This window comes from Rosa chinensis, chromosome 5 (genome assembly GCF_002994745.2).
Source record: "Rosa chinensis cultivar Old Blush chromosome 5, RchiOBHm-V2, whole genome shotgun sequence".
In the NCBI taxonomy this organism is placed as follows: domain Eukaryota; kingdom Viridiplantae; phylum Streptophyta; class Magnoliopsida; order Rosales; family Rosaceae; genus Rosa; species Rosa chinensis.
In genome coordinates this window covers 23,873,203-23,890,857 of record NC_037092.1, presented here as the reverse complement: position 1 = coordinate 23,890,857, position 17,655 = coordinate 23,873,203, and the positions used below count along the sequence as shown (strand labels likewise).

Sequence of the window (17,655 nt, the reverse complement as noted above, 5' to 3'; positions counted from 1 at the left end):
TGTTTGACATTGAAAACATCTGAAGTCTTGATGTGGTTCGGAAGTTGTATTCGATAAGCATTATAGTTTATCTTCTTGAGAATTTTGCAGGGGCCAAGTTTACGGTGTTTGAGCTTACTGTAAACTCCATTAGGAAACCTATCCTTTGTCATAACTGCCCACACCAAATCCCCTTCTTCAAACACAACACTCCTTCCATGTTGGTCAGCTACAGTCTTATACTTCAGATTGCTCTCTTCAATCCTCTTCCTCACCTCTTCATGGATGAACTTGATATAGTCAGCCATTTCTTCTGCCCTCTTGCTTACTTTTCTTGGACTTGGAAGGGAGGTCAAGTCTATAACATTATTTGGATTCTGGCCATACACTACTTGGAAGGGACTGCACTTTGTAGTCTGATTTTGTGATCTGTTAAAGGCAAATTCAGCATGGGGTAACACCAAATCCCATTCCTTAAGCTTATCACCGGCTAGACATCGTTGCATATTCCCTAAACTCCAATTGATAACTTCTGTTTGACCATCAGTTTGTGGATGGTATGCACTGCTAAAACACAACTTACTTCCAATGATCCCCCAGAAGGTCCTCCAAAAATGGCTGATAAACTTCGGATCACGATCTGAAGTAATGGAGCTTGGTAGGCCATGCAAACGAACCACCTCTTTAAAGAATATATTTGCCACATTGGTTGCATCCATGATTTTCCGACATGGAATAAAATGAGCCATCTTTGAGAATATGTCCACCACCACCATAATTGAATCCATTCTTCTTTGAGTTATAGGAAGGCCAAGGACAAAATCCAGGCTCACATCTGTCCATGCAGACTTAGGAGTAGGAAGTGGGGTGTATAACCTAGCATTTGTTGACCTTCCCTTACTTCTTTGATACACATGACAACGATCCACATGTCTTATGACATCTCGCTTCAACTTTGGCCACCAACAAGTCGAAGTGATTAGAGATCGATAGGATATTGTCACGACCAAAATGGCCTTCTTGATGAAGTTCCTTGACAATTTTCTCTCTCAATGAACCTTCTGGAATACCTAACTGATCACCCTTGAAATGATAGCCATCATATACATTAAAACCAATTTGCTAATCTGCCAATGTTTGCTCCCAAATGGGTGCCAAATATGGCTCTTCCTTGTACTAATCTTTGAATGCCTCAAACCCCTTCACCTCAATACGAACAGTAGACAAAAGATAGGCTTTTCGACTCAGTGCATCAGCCACCTTATTATGAACTCCAGCTTTGTGCTTTATAGTGTAATTGAATTGTTCCAGGAAGTTCACCCAGCTAGCGTGCTTCCTGGTCAATTTGGACTGCCCCTTAATGTATTTCAAGGCTTCATGATCAGAGTAAAGAATGAACTCTCTCTGAGCCAAGTATGCACTCTAATGTCGTATGGCTCTAATTGTTGTATAGAGTTTAATGTCATAGATACTCCACCTAAGCTTTGCACAGGTGAGTTTCTCACTAAAAAAGGCAATTGGTTTCCCTTCTTGACTTAGTACCGCTCTAATTCCCACCCTTGATGGATCACAATCAACTTGAAACACCTTCTCAAAATTTGGCAGTGCAAGAACTCTTGCTTCACATATTTTCTTCTTTATTAGCTTAAAACTTTCTGTAGCTGCTGGTGTCCAACAAAATTTCTGTTGTCTTCAAGCAATCAGTAATTAGGGCAACCATGCTGCTGAAATTAGGAATGGATCGCTTGTAAAATGAAGCTAGCCCATGGAAGCTTCTGACTTCATGTATATTTTGAGGTGTAGCCCAGTCGGGTATTTCTTTTACCTTTGATGGATCCATAGAAATTCCTTGAGAAGACACCACATAATCGAGAAAAGTAACTTGTTCAGTCATGAACATGCACTTTTTTAGGTTAGCATACAACTACTCCTTTAGTAGTGTTTCAAGAACTTCTCTTAAATGTTGTTCGTGAGCATTGCAGGATAGGCTATATATAGACAAGTATATCATCAAAGTAAACCACAACAAATCTTCCAATAAAAGGCCTTAGGATCTGATTCATTACCCGTATAAATGTGCTAGGCGCATTGCATATGCCGAATGGCATTACCATCCATTCATACAGCCCTTCATGAGTTTTAAACGTCGTCTTCCATTCATCTCCAGGACTAATTCGGATTTGATGGTAGTTGCTTTGTGAATTGATCTAGGAGAATATTTTGGACCGTCCCGAACGATCTAGCATATCATCAAGGAAAGGTATTGGGTAGCGATACCGAATAGTGATGTGGTTGATCGCCCGACTGCCCATGCACATCCGCCACGTTCCATACTTCTTTGGAATCAACAAGACTGGAACTGCACAAAGGCTGAAACTTTCTCTGATCAAGCCTTTCTTCATTACCTCAACCACTTGCCTTTATAACTCTTCATGCTCTTTTGGACTCATTTTATATGCTGCTTTATTTGGAAGGATAGCATCGGGAATGAGATCAATTTGGTGTTGGATATCCCTCAATGGCGGCAATCTCGGAGGAAGGTCTTCTGGCAACACATTTGCAAATTCTTTGATTAAACGCTTTACTTCTTCCAGAATAGATGAAATAGGGTTGCCTTCTTTTGCAATCAAGGCATAGCATACTCCAGCTTCTCTAATTTCTTGCAAGAAGTTGGTGATTGAAAGGAAATTGTCTCCTTTTGCTGCTGCCCTTTGTTTAGGAAAGTCATCATCCTTCATTGGTGCTAATACTATTTTCACATTATCCTTCCAAAAAGTATATGTATTCTTTCTGCCATCGTGAATGGCACCTCTATCATACTGCCATGGTTTTCCTAGAAGAACATGACAAGCATCCATTGTAACTACATCACACCAAAGTTCATCCAAATATTAATTTCCAATGGAGAATGATATAAGGCAGCGAGTATCTATGATTACCTCGTTACCCTTCTTAAACCAGGAGAGCTTGTAAGGCTTTGGATGCTTCACTTGCTTTAATTGCAGCTTCTGTACCACTTCAGTTGAAACAACATTCTTGGAGGTACCTCCATCAATTATCAGCTTACAAACCTTGCCCCTTATGGTGCATGTGGTATGAAAGATATTCAGGCGCAACCAATCTACCTCTATTTCTTGTTTAGGCATTAGAGTAAACTTTTACGAATAACTAAACCCTTACCAATGTCTCCATAAACTAATCTTCACAACATTCCTCATCCATTTCTTCATCAAAGATGGGTTCTCCAATATCATCAAGAGTTTCTCCTCCTTTAATCATAAGCTGCTTGTTTTTGTCCAATCGGCTACTAGACGCTCGTCTGCAGTCAGAGAACTTGTGATTAGGTTCTCCACATTTGAAACAACGGATCTTGGGTGCATTGTTTTGACCTTACTTGGCTGGTCTTGAAGTAGTGGGCCGATTTCCTATTGCTGTAGACGAATTTTGAGCCCCTATTTGACCAGATTTTGCAGGTCCCCATCCACCAAATGCTTGCTGGTTCACTGAGTTGGTACCAATTCTGGTATAAGGTCGAGTGCTAGACTTACGCTGTTGTTTCTCAATAGCTACAGCTTGCTGATGGGCTTCAGATACAGACCAAAAGTTATGGAGATTAAGGACATCCTGCAATTCAATATATCTTGCAACCAATGTTCTAAAAAATGGCTTAGGCGGCAGACTAGGCGGCACATAAGAGCTAGTCTGTTAGGCCCTGTACCTTAACATCTATATGAAGTACGTTTTTACCATTATTGACCGAGGAGTGACTTTTTCTTTAGTCCGGTAAATTAGGAAATTTCTTTGAGAATGTCGTAAAATACGTAAAATCGAGTTCGTGGACACGTAGTTTGTTTAAATCGGATTTTCTACGGGAAAGTTATCACCAAATTGGAAACTACTATTTTGGGTAAAGGTTTTTAAATGAGTTTTTATTTTCGAATAGAGGAGAGAGAAGTCAAAGCAACCCAAGGAAGGACAGACCCGACCTCCCCCTCCTCCTTTCTTCTCCTTTGCGTCATTTCTGGTTTTCCGGCCATTTCGTCGCCGTCCGGCCACCCCAGGATGAACCGCTTGGCATGGCGTGATCCTCTCCCCCTTCTCTACCTAGCCATGTAAGTTTTTCCTCTTGGGTACCATGGATTTTTGAGTTTGAAGAGGAATTTCCAGAAATGGGAAAAATTGGATTTTTGCTTTGATGTCCGGTTTCCGGCGCTTTCCGGCCGGATTCTTTGGGGGTTTTGGTTGTTGAGGAAGTGCTGAACGTGTTCCTAACCTTGTTGCAGCTCGTTTTGATCGGTGGAGGAAGATTTGAAGGTGTTTGAGATCGTGAACAGTAACTCTTGAATTCTTGGGTTCTTGTTTGATTTTTCTGGATATTTCTACTTAAATTTGGTTGTTGTTGCCGGTATAGGAACTGTTAGTTGTAATCTATGAATTTTTGTGTTAGATTTAAGGTTGTTGGTTAATGAGTTTCCTTGGAGTTTTGATGTTGGTTGTGGTTCTAAGGAGGTTAAAATTATTATCTTGGGTTGAGAATTTGTTGTCATGTTTTTAGTGTGGAGTTGAGATTGTTGAGAGGTTGGAGAAGTACATTGGGTTTCGAATGGCAAAAGAGAAATTGGAATTTTGGAAGAAAAATTTAGAGAGGATTTGAGATTTAGAGATGGATTTGTGAATGGAAATAGGGAAAGTTAAGAAAGAATTCGGAAATTTTGGAAAGGATATTATGTTTAATTTGGTGATCAATTATGGTCAAGGAATCGAGTTTAAATTGATTAGATTATCGAAACGATCCTTGTGAAGGTTAAAGATTAAACGTGGACGTTAAATTGTAAGGAAATTTCCGTATTCAAGAATGTAAATTCCAAGTTGAAGAGTGAGATTTGTTTTATAGAATGAATACTAATTTCTCGAAGGAATGAGTTTTGATCTTGAGATTGTTTCCTCATTAAGGTTAATTATTATGTCCATTTATTACAGGACGTACTGAGCCCTCGAGCGAGGAGGACACGGGCAGGCAGCAGGTTTAGCTGCGGGACTACTTGTGAGTGGACTTTTATTTTATTTAAATAATGCATGCAGCATGGAAATAAGTTTTTAGTTGGTTTATTATTTGAGAAAATGTGACTCTGTGGAAAGTAAAGGATTTAAAAAGAAAGCAGTTGACAAGGAGGCCAGTTTTGGCGCATGCGTATCTTACCTAGTTGGCAGTCCCTTCTAGGTAATAGTCTGGTTGGCAGTCCCTTCCAGACTACAGCTCAGTTGGCAGTCCCATCTGATGCGTCATCTGGTTGGCAGTCCCTTTCAGATGACATGAGGTAGTTAGTCGGCAGTCCCGTCTACTACCTGTGGCTAGTTGGCAGTCCCATCTAACCACCGCCTCCTATTTCGGTTGGCAGTCCCTTCTGATGCGTCATCTAGGTGGCAGTCCCTCCCAGATGGCGTGAGATGCCTACACTACAAAAATAATAGCTTTTTGTGACATCTAACTTGCGACATAATAACACGGCCGTAGTAAAAGTTATTAAAATCTGCGCGATTACCAAAATATTGGGCGCTAAACCTTGCCGCTCTATCTAATAACGACACGTAATGGTATTCGTCGCACATATGTCGCAAATATAGTCCAGCGTTTATTTGTAATATTATTTATTTTTCTTTTTCACAATTAGACGAATACATGATAAAGTGGGCATCGTTTATCTAATAGGGTTTCAAAGGAAAGGAAACAATTCCTGGGTCATTCGACGGCTGCTAAATTATGATCGGTGGGGGTTTTGATGGAGAGTAAGAACTCTAAATGACTGGCTGGAGTTTATTTGTTGAGTGGAGATCTAGATCTTGAATTTGTGGTATGCGTTTGTGTTTTCTGGTTATAGGAGTTAAAGAATCCACCAATAAGCATCGATCTCATCTGCAATTGCCTCCATGGAACTCCGGTTGATGATTCCGTTCAGCCGGATGTGGTTCAAAATGTCTTCTCCGACCGAGAAAATAGCAGATTTCACTATTTTTCAACCGGATGTATTCACTTGTTTTGCTTGTGTTCTATCGTGGGTAAGTCCATATCTCTCTAACTTTGAAGAATCTCTGTTGAATTCTAACTTTAGTCATCTATTTTTCAAAGAAGCGAGCTTCTAGTTTCAATCATTCAATGACTTGTACATAATGCTGATGAACTATATATATCAAAATTGAATGCGTTCCCTCTGGATTTCATATATATTTCTTCATAGTTAAGTGAACCATGTAAATTATAGTTCAAAGGATTACCATGTTGGTAGGACCATTAATTCAAATGGGTGTTGGTTAAACAACCTAACTCTATACTCTATACTATATTCCAATTTCTAGTCTGTTTGAGTTTTTTTTTTATTCACCTATTTACAGTATTTGCGACGGCAGAAGAAGCATCGCAAAAACTCATACACTATTTACGACATTTTCTAATGCGTCGTTTTTAATCAAAATTAATTACAACATTAGTATATGCGACAATCCAAAAAGTGTCGCAATTCCGTCGCAAAAGGTATTTACGACGCCTTATGAAGTGTCGTATATAACAAAAAAGTATTTGCGACGCGATTTTTGCCGACGCTTCAACAAGCGTCACAAGTCCGTCGTAAAAGATTATTTGCGACGTTTTTTTCATTTTTGCCGACACTTTCTCATTGTCGCAAAAAACCCTTTTTTTTGTAGTGCTAGGAAGCAGTCATTCCTAGTCATCAAATGAATTTTCTTGGAAAAAGGATTGAGTTGGATTTTCAGAGAGTCTCGCTGCATGATGGTTTTGTTAAAAAGAGAAATGGGAAGCATTCCATTAATTGTTTCAGATTTTGTTTCGGTTTTGTCCACTCACTCTAACGGATTTTAAATGTTTTCCCATGGGCCCTTCGTTTTCAAATGCCCAGATTTCAGATTTGCCGAGATCGCGTCCAGGCTCTTGAGACTTTGGAATCAGCGCTTCCGTTTTTGTCCGTAGGTTATTACTTAACCTACCTTGTATGATATCGGCTTAGTTTTTAGTGTTGCTCTGATAACCCTTTTAATTTGATGGATGTTTTTGTTCGGATTGATGTTGTTTCGGAGGTAATGTTAGGATTTGAACTTTCTGAATGTATTATATGTGCTTGGAATGTAATTATGGTATTGTGGGTTGAGTAGAAGTTAAAGTTTTAATCATGTCCAGGTTTGTGAACTTTTGGGTAGGCCATATTTAGGGGAGGTTCTGCCGAATTTTCGGTAGGATTTCGCTTAATGTGGGCCCCGCAGGCTCGTATCCTGATTTTGGGGTGATTCCTGGGTCGGGTCCTGTCATAGTCGCTGGGTCACCGATTGGATTTCTGCCTAGGCAATTGCTTTGGGCGGTGGGCTCCTCGGCGGCTGCCTCGGAGCTGGGCGTTGGGCATGGGTGCTGGAATTTTTTTTTTCTTTCTGATCATCTTCAAAACTCAAAACCTCAAAGATTGAAGAGGTTTCTCATTCTCAGACCTCTGAAACCTCTCTAAACTAACATCTGAAAATTCATACCACTTAAGAATGAAAACCCAGTCTCACTCGATGTCGACAACGTCGAAAATGAAATTAAAAGAGGGATTCATTATAGATTGAAAATTACCATATCTGAATCGAGAGGAAAACGAAAAGGCACGACGAGATTATTGAAGGGGAAAACAAGAGAAGGATTTGGCTACCATTGAAATGGCCTTGCTTTCTCTCTCTGTTCGTATCAGAGGCAGAAGAGGATAAGAAACTCATTGTGGTATAACTGCCTAAGCTATAATAACGACACATGCATGCCCTATGATTATGCACGTGCATGTATTCTTTATCTTTCTCTTTTACATTAAATCACTTTGTTTTTTTCTTTTCTTTTCAAAATAGTCCCTTTATTTTCTTTAAAAATAAAAAAATCTAGTCTATAATTATAACGCCTTTATCAAAATAATACTTTTTATAATTTTATTTATATGATTATATGTCATAAAAAATAAAAAATTGCCTCGTCCCCACCTAGGCTCCCGCCTAGATCTCTAGGTGCTAGGCCCCGAGTCACCGCCTAGGTTTTTTTAGAACCTTGCTTGCAACTAGCTGTTCTTCATCCTCATTTAAGTCATTTCTAGCCACCAATAGATAGTACTCTTCAATATATTCGTCCACCGTTCTATCACCTTGCTTCAAGTTTTGCAAAAGCTGATAAAAGGTATGAATATAAATAAATGGAAGGAAATTCCCCCTGAGCTTTTTCTTCATCTTCTCCGAGCTCTTGATCTTCTCTTTCCCTTGTCTTTCACGTTTCATCTTCAGCTGGTCCCACCAAGCAGAGGCTCGTCTCATTAATTTGACTACCACCAACTTGACCTTCTTGTCATCTGGCACATCCTTGAGGTCGAATATCCTTTCAACAGTATTCAACCAGTCAATGGACTCTTCAGCTTGTAAGCCACCATAAAATTCTAGTATCTCAAGCTTGAAGTTCATCTCCCATCTTCAATCATCCCGAATAGTTGGCTCCTGACGCGGAGCTAGCGCAACCATGAAAAGGGTTCTCAGAGCCTCCATCTGAGTCATCACTTCCTTAAGTGGATCTTGATGCCTCCAACTCCGTTATCCTTTGAGTTAGAAACTCAACTTGTCTCCTTAGTTGCTCAACTTCATTGGTTGGCAGTCTACCTCACCCTTATCCAGCCATGGGGCTCTGATACCAACTGATGCAGGCCCTTAATAGGATCTGAACTAGAGGTTGAGTAGGATAGCTAAAAGGACGAAATCTGGAACCTTAAAGCTAGAGTGAACTAAGTTTTGATAAAACTGTTTTTTAATTGAACTTTCATAGTGGAAACTTACATTAGCTACAACCCCCTTAAGTGACTCAGACTCAACTACTCAATTAATGCTACTACACTCCAGAACCCTCTAGCTAAAAACTACAGAAAACACAAGAATAAAGACAGATAAGAAACATAACGACTTGTGACTTTTTCTTCATGAGCTTATGGGCAATTTGGAATGAGCGTAATAATTTAATCTGGAAGGGTGCAAGTTTTCAACCTATGAACATGATTCAATGGACTAGTAAATTGTTAGAAGACTTCCAGAAATACCATCCGAAGACGGTGAGAAAGCAAAGGAGACCTCAGACCAAATGGAAAAATCCTCCTAGTGGTCGTCTAAAAATTAATGTGGATGGGGCTTTTCGAGCAGAAGATGGGAGTGGAGGTATTGGGGTAGTAGTTAGGAATGAAACTGGTATGGGTATTGCTGCGTTGGCTAAGCCTTTTTAATTACATGCACACTCGGTCCTTAATATGGAAACGGAGGCGTGTGGAGCTGGTTTACTTTTTGGTATTACCAAGTCTGGACTGATATTGATATTGAAAGCGACTTTGACATTCTAATTGCTGCTCTCAACAGTGAAGAGAAAATTTTCTCTGAGGTAAGTCGAGTTTTAGATGACTGTAAAGAATATATGTGTGATTTCCAATCAGTTAGAGTTCGACATATTTACCGTGAAGCAAATGGTGTAGCGGATAGGCTTGCTCACCTTGCTAGTGGGTGTGATATTGATGATTTGTGGTTAGATGAGATGCCTGTAATCATTCAGGATATTCTCTATGAAGATCAATGTAACTGTTTCTATGTAGTTCGGGGTTCAGGTTTTATGTCCCCCCCCCCCGGGATGCAAAACCCTAATATTAATATAATAAATGGAACCAAGCGTGAGGCTGAGCCTCCCAGTTAGGCTAGGTTCCAAACCCCTTTCAAAAAAAAAAAAAAAACATAATGACTGACACAAACAAAGCATTTAATGAACTTTGGGCTCTAGGAGAACTCTTAGGTTGTGTTTGTTACATGGGACTATTATCCCCCACCTTATTTCCTATAGTAGTCTAGGACTCTTCTAGCTTGGGATATGCTATACTAATACAAGATCCATGTTTGGTACTGCTTAGGACTAAAGAGCAGAATAGTCAAAATAGTCATATCCCATGTTTGTTTGTGTATTGGACTAAAAGTATTGGACCAACTCTTTTACAACCAAAGGATTGAAAATCAAACTATACTCAATAGCAACAAGAACCACAGAACCTGTATATTTATATGAGGAAGAAATCACCAAGGTTTCCATGAGACGAAGATGGAGAATCTAGTTTCCATGTTCTTCCTTTTCTGTTTCGATAGCAAGTTCTCTATGAAGGAGAAAATGGCCACACATTAAAGTGAAAGAAGAAGACCACCACACACAAACTACAATATTCTTCATACTTGGTCTTTTGGCAGAAAGACCACCACAATGCAATTAAACAATCTTTCATTCTTGTTCTTCGAGTTCATGCTTAAAAAGCATGTCTCCCACATTTGCAAATAAACTACTCTTTTCGAGTTCATGCTCAGAAAACAAAGCTGCCATGCAAATAAATTATGATCTCCAAGCTTAAAAAGCAAAACCATACTACAACACTTCATGCTTGGTCTTACGTCTTGACAGCAAGACCACCATACCACCATACTTGCATTTAATCAATTTTACCACCATGATTAAACAATTTATCTTGAGCTTCACATGTCTTAAAAAAAAAGATAATGCTCCCCTCAGAGAAGGCTGAGTATACAAACATACCCACAATGACTTATCCCTTGAGGGAAAAGTCTTCTCCAACTCAAGCACTTTCTTCACCCGATCATTGGCAGCAGGAGTTCCTCCACTGACAGACTCAGGAAGATATGGACTGCTCACACGAACCTCATTCATCACAACTATGACAGTCTTGTCCCAGCGTACTGGAAGCCTGATCACCACCATGACAATCAGTCCAGACAACATAACTTCTACAAACTTACGAATTACAAATTTCACAAGTCACAATCTAGAGCTAACTTTATTATGATTTATGTCTTGAAAGTTAGAAAGTTTTGATTTTGCATCCATCAGTGACTCAATAGTTCTACAAACAGCCTAAAACCCCATAAACTTTAACCCTTAAGCTACTTTAGAAACAAAACATTAGAGCAACACCTCATTACAAAGTTCAACCAAATCTGCCCTCCACAAACAATTGCTTGCATTTTGCACGAAAACAAGTATCAGAGCATTACTAAATTGAATGACCATGAATCCAAAAATGCAGTTTATTTAACACCAGAAATGAGCATTACATCATATGTTTAGCTCCGAACTAACTTAAGAAGAAAGAGCAAAGCACTCACGTCTTAGACAAGGCATCGAAAATGTTCTGAGCCTGGCTGGTGACACCAACTCCGATCCTCTCACACTCTGCCTCTGCTTGTCTGCAATTAAACATACCAAACACTACATTATTCAACTAAATTCACAATTGGGTTCTTCATGACTTAACATCCTCTAAACACTTGGATTAACAAGTACTCAACAAAAATCCAAATTGGGTAGCAAGTAAACTACCTGATAGCTGATTCCTCTCTGGCTCTGAGACTATTAAGATCAAGGTAACAGTTCTTAATGTCAAGTGGGTCTTCAGCTTGACCCAAATAGCTCAACTCCTTGATATAGTTGGCCTTGAGTAGCCTGATGTTCCGCTTAGGCCCTCCTTTCAAACCCTCTTGAAGGATGAGGATGTTGGAGGGGCAGTCGAAGGTGATGACCTGGCCCTGGAAGTCGTCGCCCAAGGTGGTCTTGATGGAGACGAAGCAACCCACGGCCAATTCCTCCGCTGCTGCTGCATTGCCGCCATCCATGGCCATCTTCTTCTTCGTCCCTCTACCTCATGGTAATTAATGGTGCCAGCAGAGTCAATCTTGAACTTGGAATCCAGACCCCTTTTCTTGACCAAGTCCTTCAAGACTCCTTCAGCAGCTGGAATCCAGACTTCATGGTAAAAACACAGACGTTGTTAAAAGAAAAGAAAAAAACCCAGTCTTGAAATTGATCAATTCTCTTAGCAAATCAAGCTACCCAGACACCAATTGTTACAACCCATAAACAATTGTTAATAGAAAATCAATCCATAGTCTTTAATTTAACAAATCACAGTAGAAATTGAAGGGAAGAGGGAATCAGAATCAAAGCAAAAGGAGCATCAGACAGACAAGAAATTGAACCTGGAAGAGTAGTTCAAGCAGGATGAAGCGCGATCGAGAGTGGAGAGACGAGGCTTCGCGCGAAAGAGATGGAGAGATGAGGCTTCGCGCGAAAGAGAGGAGAGACTAATGAGCGTTGTTGAAGCCCTGCCTTCCACAGTCCGGTGATTTTTGGGGGGTCTGTGTAAGAAGGTGCGGAGCTGATGCGGGGACTCTGTTATCTCATTTAAATGAGTCTTTGTGTGTGCCAAACGTGGAATAAGTCTAATTTTATTACATAAGGTAGTCCAGTCCAGTCCAGTCCCAGGAAACAAACACAGCCTTAGCACTTAATGACTGATTGCTTCACTCTTTTTTTTTTTTTTTCGTTATTTTGTTACAACATTTTCAATTAGTTTTTTTTTATTTGTCTTTCTTAAAAATTTCTTATCTTTAAGGAAAATCTGGCCTGTTTTTTGTTCTTTCTTTCATCTTTCCACATTTTGTCCTCTATTTTTTTCTTTAATTACAACATACTCCATTAGTATTTCTTTTAAAATTCAGTCTCAAAATTGTTGCAATCATTATTGACAAAAAAAAAAATCTTTTAATCAAGTCTTAAATTAGCTCACCCCAAATTTTGATCCTGTATCCGTCACTAGCTAATTGGGAAATCAAAACATTACAATCTCTACTTCGTCCTAGGCAGTTTCTATTATATAAAGAACTCTCAAATCAGTCATGTTAATATTAGCGGTGTCTGTAGAAAGAGAGAGAGAGAGAGAGAGAGAGCGCTTTTTCCTTTGTTTCTCGACTTTCTTCTTGTTTCCTGTTTTTTTTTTTTTTTTCCCCGACCTGAGACCGGCCTTCTACTCTTGAAACATTGGTCCAAAACCGAGGTCTAAAGACTAGGGACCGTGGAAACCCCATATAGGAATTAGGAATATATGTTAACTTATGTTGACCTCTGTATGGTTGACCACATTTAAGTTCTGTACGCTATGCCGCTTGCTCGTTTCAGTAGCTTAAAACTACCATAAAACCAGTTTTGTATTTTTTAGAATTTTTGGGGAGTTGGTTTTCATTTTTCAAGCTGTCTGAGTTTGACTGTAACTCGAGGAGAGAGACACCACGTGCTCATAGCTTAGCCTATAAATGTAGCCATGGCGCCCCAGTCAGACCTCACAAGTTGCTATTCGATTGGCTTAATTTGATCATTATTATTGAAGAAATTTAGCTGCAAATTACATTCATATAAATTTCTTTGCTTTACTCATCATGGCTCTAGTTTGTAGCTTCATGCCAAAGATGACCATGGTCCAGATGTTTCCCACTAATTCCAAGCCTTGCATCCTGCAGAATAAGAACGTTGCAATTATGTGAGTTCATACCCTTTCAAGTTTTCAGTACAATCTATGCATCTATTTCTGTTAGTTTCACTGCATCTTCATGCATAATGATTCTATGAACAAATAATCAGTCTTGTTCTTTGTAGTCCGGAAATCATTAACTGATGAGAATGTTCTTAATTTGATACAGAAGATGTGCTGTCAAAAGGCCAGGAATTAATACAGGGAGCCCTCCTCAGATCAACCAGGTACTTAGAGTCGCTGACCGGAGTTTGAGAACAGATCAGGTGGTTGGTCTCAGAAGATTGAATAATGGAGAAGATGGAAAAGCAAATGCAGGAAATACTGTTGTCGATGATGTTAGTAATACAACCAAGACTGCTGATGCTACTGATTAATTAGTTAATAATTAATAAGTAGCATGCATGGTTCTTAATTATTTAACTGATCGATCTGGAGGAAAATGGAGTGGTTTTAGCTGCAATATATAATGCGGTGCAAGGTCTGCAGTCTGGCAAAGAATGCCTCCATGTAGAGCTGAATGACTTTGTTAGCACATTATGTGCATGTAAGCATGGTCGTATTCTTCTTAATAATAAATATTACTAGCAAGCTATGCTTTTCTTTTTTGTATGTGCTTTGGTTTATAAAGGACTTATCCAATTTCTGTGTAGATAAATGGACTACAGAGGGAAAGAAAAATCAATTTAATTGTAGACAAGTAAACATCCTTTCTCATATAATAATCTTCATACATGAAATTACACACAGACACAAACACATATATTATATATCACGCCTACCAAACACTAGCTTGTCGTATTCAATGAGAAATAATATTCTATAGATCAATAATTTATCTATCATAATTAACTATTAACTATTATGATAAAATTGTGTATGAACTAATTTACTCCTGATTGCTTAAAGAAATCATGGCCATCACGGGACAATTAACCACTGATATTCATAAAAAAGTGAGTGAGAAACCGCCATTCAATATTGTTAATTAGCTAATTTACTATGCATTTATTCCATGTGCATTAAGCAATTCTACCCGTCATTAGATTCCAGTAAGAGGACCTTTGTCTTATTGTTAATTAGCTAATTTACTATGCATTTATTCCATGTGCATTAAGCAATTCTACCCGTCATTAGATTCCAGTAAGAGGACCTTTGTCTTATTACGGTTTAGGGATATAATTCGGAGTTAGAATCAGCTATCCCAACCTTTCCTTAGAATTATTCCAAAATTTATGCAACATTTTAAAAATATTGCAAAATGATAAACTTATTAGTCCCCAAGTGTGTTGATAAGCTGGCTCCACCAGTCAGCGTGTTACCCATAAAGTCAGAGTTTGTGACCTCCAAGTTAATTAGGTCGAGATCGATGTTTTGTTGGACATCAAGTAGACTAGCTCAATATAGAGGTAGACTAGCTCAGTACATGGGTAGACTAGTCTACTTATGCATGGAGTTAGTCTATCATTGTACCGAGCTGGTCTACCTGATGTATCGGTACATTAATGTACTGAAGTCTTTTCCGTTTTGTTGTACTATATATAGTTTATACACAACTTTAATATAACATATGTGATCGGAGTTGGCTCTAATTTTTGTACGACTTTTCTTGTCATTCACTTTTGTATATACATTCCTCTCCATTTCTATATACGTTCACCACCTAGCTAGCAATTGGTTCATCATGCAACAATGCAGAGACTTTGAATGATTAGAAACACTAACAGGTTTTTGGTTCATAAGAGCAAGTGCAGCGGTTGCACTTTGTCCGGGCAAAAGCAAGGAAAACCGACGTGGTGACCGGTCACAAGCAAAGTTGGTCCTCCACCAGTGAAAGTTTGCCCAGCCATTTATTGGCTTTTCTTGACTGAGGGGAAGAAAAAAGGCAACACAGTGACATTTTTCTTGACTGGGGAAGAAGGGAATCCAGCTCGGCCCGATGATTCACGTGAAGCGACATCACCAGCAGGCCCTCCACTGCAACGCGCTGAAGGCAGCGACTGGGTCACGAACGGAGGACGCGTGGCGCCGCAACTTCCGAGCGAGTGACTCCAGACTCTTGTCGTGTAGTGGATCTGTTTTAGGCCCAGCCTGTGCCACGTGCTGCAGAGCCGTTGGGTCATTTCGAATTGGCTGCCTAACGGTCATGAAATCTGATCCGTCCATTTCAATTAAGAAGAGGATCCAACGGTAATTAATTAATAACCACTATATATATATGTAACGTTAATAAACGGTAACAAAACGGTAAGAAAAAAAATTCTAAAAATTTCTCTATAAATACCTAGGATTTTCTTTACATCTCACACCAAAAAAATTCGAGTTCATAGTTACACCTTCCTCCTCTTCATATAGCTCTCATCATCCATATTTTTCATTATCCACTATGGCCGAACAAAGGGGAAACACACGTCCAGTGGCCGGACAAGAGGGAGATCAAAATGAAGATGAGGTTACCCAAGACAAAAGGAGATGGACGGATGAGGAAGATGTTCAATTGTGCAAGTCTTGGAAAGTTGTAGGCCAATGTCCGATTGTGGGCACAAATCAGAAAAAAAAAATGACTTATGGTTGCGCGTGAAGCGACACTTTGACGCAAATTGGCCCAAGAGCCGATCAGCCCAATCTTTGCAGGGAAGGTGGAAAATTTTGAAGATAGAACTCTTTGAGTGGCATTGTGCATTAAGGCAAGCGAAACATTGGTACAAGAGCGGTTCGAATGCGGTTGATGAGGTATGTATTTGTTGATAAATCATTTAATTTGTTGATACATTATAGTAAAATATTACATGATAAATAATGTAGTAATTATAATATCATTTTAATTGTAGTAATTGCTTTTCGTTACAATTAAGATAATTAATTGATAAATAATAATGTAATTACAAGGATGTTTATATTTGTACTTATTGGTTTTTATTGTAAAACGGTGAGATAGTGGTTTATTAAAATTATGACCTTTATATTTGTTGATAAATCTTATTGATACATTATAGTAAAATATGGCTTGATAAATAATTATTAATTATAATATCATTTTAATTGTAGTAACTTGCTTTTCGTTACAATTAAAATAATTAATTGATAAATTATAATGTAATTACAAGGATGTTTATATTTGTACTTATTGATTTTTATTGTAAAACGGTGAGATAGTGGTTTATTAAAATTATGACCTTTATATTTGTTGATAAATCTTATTGATACATTATAGTAAAATATGGCTTGATAAATAATTATTAATTATAATATCATTTTAATTGTAGTAACTTGCTTTTCGTTACAATTAAAATAATTAATTGATAAATTATAATGTAGGACTAAATTCTGCTTACTACCCTGTACTTTCAAGGGTTTATCAGTTCAGTCCCTGCATTTCTAATTTAATCAGAAAAGTCCTTGGACTCTCCAATTTCATCAAATTGATCCAATCTGTCACCACTCCGTCAATTTTCTTGGAAAATTTCCAAACTACCCATCTGCATTCACAACACTAACGCGTCGGCGGGCTGCCTAGCAATGGGTAGTTTGAGAATTTTCCCTGTGAGAAGATCCCATGTCAGCATTTTAACAGCGAAAATTGACGGAATAGTGAAGGATTGGATCGATTAGATGAAATTGGAGAGTGCAAGGACTTTTCTGATTAAATTAGAAGTGTAGGGACTAAACTGATGAACCCTTGAAAGTACAAGGTAGTAAGCAGAATTTAATCCTATAATGTAATTACAAGGATGTTTATATTTGTACTTATTGATTTTTATTGTAAAACGGTGAGATAGTGGTTTATTAAAATTATGACCTTTATATTTGTTGATAAATCTTATTGATACATTATAGTAAAATATGGCTTGATAAATAATTATTAATTATAATATCACTAGTAACATGCTTTTCGTTACAATTAAAATAATTAATTGATAAATTATAATGTAATTACAAGGATGTTTATATTTGTATTTATTGATTTTTAACGCAAAACGGTGAGATAATTTCTTATTAAAATTATGACTTTTATAATAGATGACCCTTCATAATATCGTTCTATTTGTACTAATTGCATTTTTTTTTTTTAATTACGTAGCAAGATGAAGCACATAAATTGTGGCATGCCGGGATGAAGAGAAAAACTGGGAAGGACAAAAAACACAATTTTCAGAGCTTTGGTAGTTACGTTGCTGTGGAGGGCTTTGCACAATTTAAAGACATCCCTAGCCATACATCTGGAGGAACATCAAATGAAGGAAATCAACATATGCGCACACAACCAATT

General features: G+C 38.3%; 2 protein-coding genes across 2 annotated transcripts; one reads left to right on the top strand and one right to left on the bottom strand.

Moving 5' to 3' along the window:
* Positions 1 to 10,432: 10,432 nt before the first annotated feature.
* LOC112203475 (protein LSM12 homolog A) lies at positions 10,433 to 11,699 on the bottom strand. The gene is made up of 4 exons (XM_040505775.1): positions 11,402 to 11,699; positions 11,188 to 11,268; positions 10,601 to 10,769; positions 10,433 to 10,489 (listed from the first exon to the last, which is right to left on the bottom strand). Exons 1-4 carry the CDS (start codon positions 11,692 to 11,694, stop codon positions 10,433 to 10,435), a joined length of 600 nt encoding a protein of 199 aa, XP_040361709.1. The 5' UTR covers positions 11,695 to 11,699.
* Positions 11,700 to 13,189: 1,490 nt separating this feature from the next.
* LOC112167139 lies at positions 13,190 to 14,043 on the top strand. Its single transcript, XM_024304107.2, has 2 exons — positions 13,190 to 13,394; positions 13,555 to 14,043. The coding sequence occupies exons 1-2, from the start codon at positions 13,294 to 13,296 to the stop codon at positions 13,760 to 13,762; spliced, it is 309 nt and encodes a 102-aa protein (XP_024159875.1). The 5' UTR covers positions 13,190 to 13,293; the 3' UTR covers positions 13,763 to 14,043.
* The last annotated feature ends 3,612 nt before the right edge of the window (positions 14,044 to 17,655 follow it).

Coding starts and splice junctions, on each gene's coding strand:
- LOC112167139 (XM_024304107.2), top strand. CDS start 13,294: ATGGCTCTAGTTTGTAGCTTCATGCCAAAGATGACCATGGTCCAGATG. Junction 13,395..13,554: donor AATAAGAACGTTGCAATTAT/GTGAGTTCATAC, acceptor AATTTGATACAG/AAGATGTGCTGTCAAAAGGC.
- LOC112203475 (XM_040505775.1), bottom strand. CDS start 11,694: ATGGATGGCGGCAATGCAGCAGCAGCGGAGGAATTGGCCGTGGGTTGC. Junction 11,269..11,401: donor AGAGAGGAATCAGCTATCAG/GTAGTTTACTTG, acceptor GTTTAATTGCAG/ACAAGCAGAGGCAGAGTGTG. Junction 10,770..11,187: donor TTCGATGCCTTGTCTAAGAC/GTGAGTGCTTTG, acceptor GGTGGTGATCAG/GCTTCCAGTACGCTGGGACA.